General features: G+C 34.6%; 1 protein-coding gene across 1 annotated transcript; it reads left to right on the top strand.

The window, feature by feature from the left end:
* Window positions 1–2,541: 2,541 nt before the first annotated feature.
* On the top strand, window positions 2,542–3,358 carry LOC145668223 (uncharacterized). Its single transcript, XM_081735879.1, has one exon. It carries the CDS (start codon window positions 2,564–2,566, stop codon window positions 3,311–3,313), a length of 750 nt encoding a protein of 249 aa, XP_081592005.1. The 5' UTR covers window positions 2,542–2,563; the 3' UTR covers window positions 3,314–3,358.
* The last annotated feature ends 800 nt before the right edge of the window (window positions 3,359–4,158 follow it).

The raw sequence follows: 4,158 nt of genomic DNA, 5'->3' as shown, positions 1-4,158 counted from the left end.
CACAGTGCGTAAAGAGAGTTAAGAAAAAAAAAAAAGGAGCTATTATCGACGTAAAAACAAAGACTCATAAAACTGTCGATATGTCTCCTATTGAGACAAAGACTCAATAAAATATTACTAAAGTTTTTTTTTTTTGAATGATTAACCAATTATTTTTTCTCTTCTGCCTGCAACGATATGTATTCATTGCACTGAATTTTAAATATATCTTGACCCTTGAAGTTTCTTTTTTTCTTCTTTTTTCTTGTTTCGTCTTTGGTTTAATTCTTTTTCATGTAATTCAACTTTTAATATATATATAAAAAGGGAAATGTGTTATTTGATCTTGTTGCAAGTAGCGAATTTCTGTGCATGTTTATGAAACATTCTTTTCATGTATTAAATTTTTTGTTATGTTAAACTAAATCTTCTTCTATTGAAATGTAATAAATGTCTATAGCAATGTAGTTAGGTTAGTTTAATTCAACCAAATACAACCCGAAGTATACATTGTCCTGTATGAATGTGTGTGTGAGTGAAATGTAGGTTTAGTATTAAGTGCACCAATTATCTTGTCATACATGTGTAATTTATTATAATTATTGGTAGTTATCAATTGAACTCATTGAATGTTAATACTAACTTAAGTTGGCTCTATGAAGGAAGTAAAAAAGGACTGAAGTAGCCTGAACGAATGATCATCATGAGAGAACTGTGAAAGTCAAAATTTTCGACACATATGTGATACTCTGATTTTTTTTTTTCTTACTGTGGTCGTTTCTAACATGCCATCAACTGCGTCGTTCATTTTTCAAATATTGAATATTAGTCTAAAACTTCTGGAAATATTAAATAAACGGTAAAACTAAACTTTCTCATCTATCTCCGAGCTAGATTGAGATAATTCGGTAGTTGGGGTCAAATGGATCTAGATCGGGGATGTATGGGTTAACATGTGTCTACCTTTGATCACCCTGATACCAGACATTTACCCAATAGCTATTGGAAATGATCACCATTAGATAATTATTCACTTTCCTTTACCATATTCCTCAAAATATCCAGTAACAGTTTCCTCTTTATCACCTTCTTACTTTACCTATTTCCTCTTCTATCTTCCTCTTCCTTTCTTCATCTTCTTCTTCTATTTTTAATAAAACTGAAAGGGGGGTCGTGACTGGGAATTCTATATGTAATAAACACGGTCATGTATTTATTTGATTTTATTTTCTTTAGAAGTCCGATAAAAAGTTTTCTCGTTTCGATCGAATCTAGTATGTTCAAAATTAAGAAACGGCTAATATATTCCAACGTAATTAGACATAAGCTGATAGCTTCATGAACATCCCCACCAGGGGTGAAGGGTTCCCACTTACGACTTATTCTTTTCTTCAAACAGTTTTAGATTGACAAGCAGTGACAGGATTCGTTGTTATGGCGACAGTGGTTGCTGTGGCAACGGCCCCCCCTTTTTCCAGTTTTATACGCTAACCGCTTAGCCACGAAGGAGTCCATGATAAAGTAGAGTGAGGTAGAGTTAGCTTAGGGTTAGGTTTAGGGAAGTTTAGACCAATTTTATTAAAATTATTGTAGTGTAATTTCTAGTCTGTGTGTAAGGATACCAACTGGAGCGAGCATTGTAAAGTTAACCCTTAAAAAAATAATCAGGATATTCAAGTAAATATACCAAACAAATGTCGATAACGAATTTACATTTACATAAGTCTATCCTCTATGTTGTCTCGAGGCAGGCACGTACGCAGTAATTGATTTCGAAATAGGTCCAAATATTTTTTTGGGGGGTCAAAATTCAATATGAGGATAAATTATATAAAAATTTGTCAAATCATCTCTAGAATTAGACTAAATTTACAGGGCTCCAGATCAAGGGCGGCGATCCTGGGGGGCCGAGGGCCACCCCAAAGCTCATGTGGGCTTCCGCATTGTATTTATGAATATACATTATTTGGCATAATTTGAATGCAATTTTTCTTAAAATCCTCATATTTATGCCTTCTGCATCTGAATGCCCTCCCCCCAAATTTAAAAAGAAATCGGCGCCCTTGCTCCAGACCCATCAGGACTTAGCCCCTGTGTTCGTCTCTATCGCGAAGAAAGTACACTACGGCTCTAAATGTGATCTTATATGAATTTACATGGCTTTTTCGTACATGAACTTCTTGTTTGAACACTATCCAAACTAGCCGCAAGATATCTAAACAGACAGAGACAAGATAATCGGATTATTATCATTAGACCATTAAGTTTAAAATATACATGTAAAAATAGCGTTATAAATCAATTCACATTAGATGTCAGGCGAAACGAATATTCCTCAAAAGTTTACACTTTGCTTCAGCTGCAAACCAAAAGTCTAGATTTGTTGTCAAAGACAATTAGTTTTAATATTAGCCTCTGTGCTGGAGTGATTTCTGCAAGTACTGTTAAATCAAGAATTTATTTAAAGCTTAACGTTAAAAATTCCGTATTGAAACAGTACAGTACTTGGAATGACAAGTTGGTGGCAGTTTGAATCAGTTCTTGTTGAGCTTACATCACAGTTGTGCGTCAGGTTGATGACAGAATGGATATCGCGTTGAATTTGTATCCGTTGAGCCCAGGCATGCAAGAAGAGATAGTAAGGTTGTTTTTCCCAGAATATTACAACCCGTTACAACTAGTTCGATATCCCCTTAATAATCCTCTGCTATCGAACAATCCTTATCTTGACGAGGTATGGAAGGATTTCACAATGAACGGCACAAACGAATGTGAATACATTCCACCTGACTATAGTGATTTTGATGACTATTTTTTCGAACTATCGAGTCCTGGCTTCCATTCATCACCAATCACGTTCAAAGAGATTCTAGCATTGGAGAAGGGTCCAAATTCTACTTATCCTATCTGGCAATCGTACGCTTCGTTCCAATCAAGCTGGACACACGTCGATACTCAAACTTCTGCTGAGAAAAAGCTTCTGATTGCGGCCAACAGTGGGAAGATCATTCTCAACCAAGCTGAGTGGCAGATAGAAGAGATAGTAACAAGTTCTTCAGCTAAGAATGTCGACCGGAGCAACATCCAAGAACCAAAAGGAGCAGGGACCAAGGCTTCACTACTCCAAAGAGGCTGTGTCTTCTGTCAGTATATTGCTTCCAGTGACGAGATGGCAAAACAGCCTCATTTGTTGCGAGATACGGAGGGTCGTATCCAGTGCCCTGTTCTACGTGCCTTCGTGTGCCCCATCTGCAGATCAACTGGTGATTACGCCCACACACCGAAGCACTGTCCCAAAAAGAAATTACTAGGAGCACCATGTAAAAAATTCTAAACTTCGATAAAAAATAAGTTTAGTTCACTTTATAATTTTTTTAAAAAAAAAAGAACTTCACTAATCATGCTTTATTGTAACTCAAAAGTTTTACTGTAAGTGTATTGACGTATTTTTAATCACTGAAACAAGATGGCAATACTTTCAAGATTTTAAGTACAGTCGTCGTCAATAGTTAACAGTTACAGTACCTCATAGCATTCTTTGGACAATAATCGGTCTTCACTATGACCCCCCCCCAGCAACTCAAAATACAACAATAAGATAATAATATTCATACCTTGGTCTAAAAAAACTATTTGAGTTCGATTCCCGCTATCTTATGGAGGACTATATTCTGTATGTACTGTACGATAGAAAAAAAGCCACGTTCCTAAGTTGACAGCTTATCACGCTTGGCGTACAAAGAACTTTTGAAAGATTATAGTAGAATATTCAATAAATGTATCAATCGTATTTTAATATTTTATAGGAATTTTGAATCCAAGAGTGATGCTAATTATTATATAACCTTTTTTGGCACATTTTTATATTTTAGTTTTTGAGCACAACTAAATTTGTAGCATTTTTTTTTCTTTTAACGATGTACACATATATTTGTATTAAATAGTTATAAACCATATTATGAAACAATGTGTATGAAAGCTGGATTGTTACAACAATATATCAGTGTACTGTTAACAGAAATTAATCTTTTGAAAGAGGAAAATAAACTTAAAACCAATTCATTCAGGACATGGTTTAAGAAATATGTAAATTGTCAGAAATAAAAGATATATGCTAATCCTAACAATATGATCAGTTTTTTTTAATTACAATGAAATATAGTGTAATTTAACCGTTCT

Source organism: Thermobia domestica, chromosome 1 (genome assembly GCF_964235325.1).
Source record: "Thermobia domestica chromosome 1, izTheDome1.hap1.1, whole genome shotgun sequence".
NCBI classification, from domain to species: domain Eukaryota; kingdom Metazoa; phylum Arthropoda; class Insecta; order Zygentoma; family Lepismatidae; genus Thermobia; species Thermobia domestica.
The sequence above is the reverse complement of the archived record's forward strand: the minus strand, read 5'-3'. Positions and strand labels throughout refer to the sequence as shown.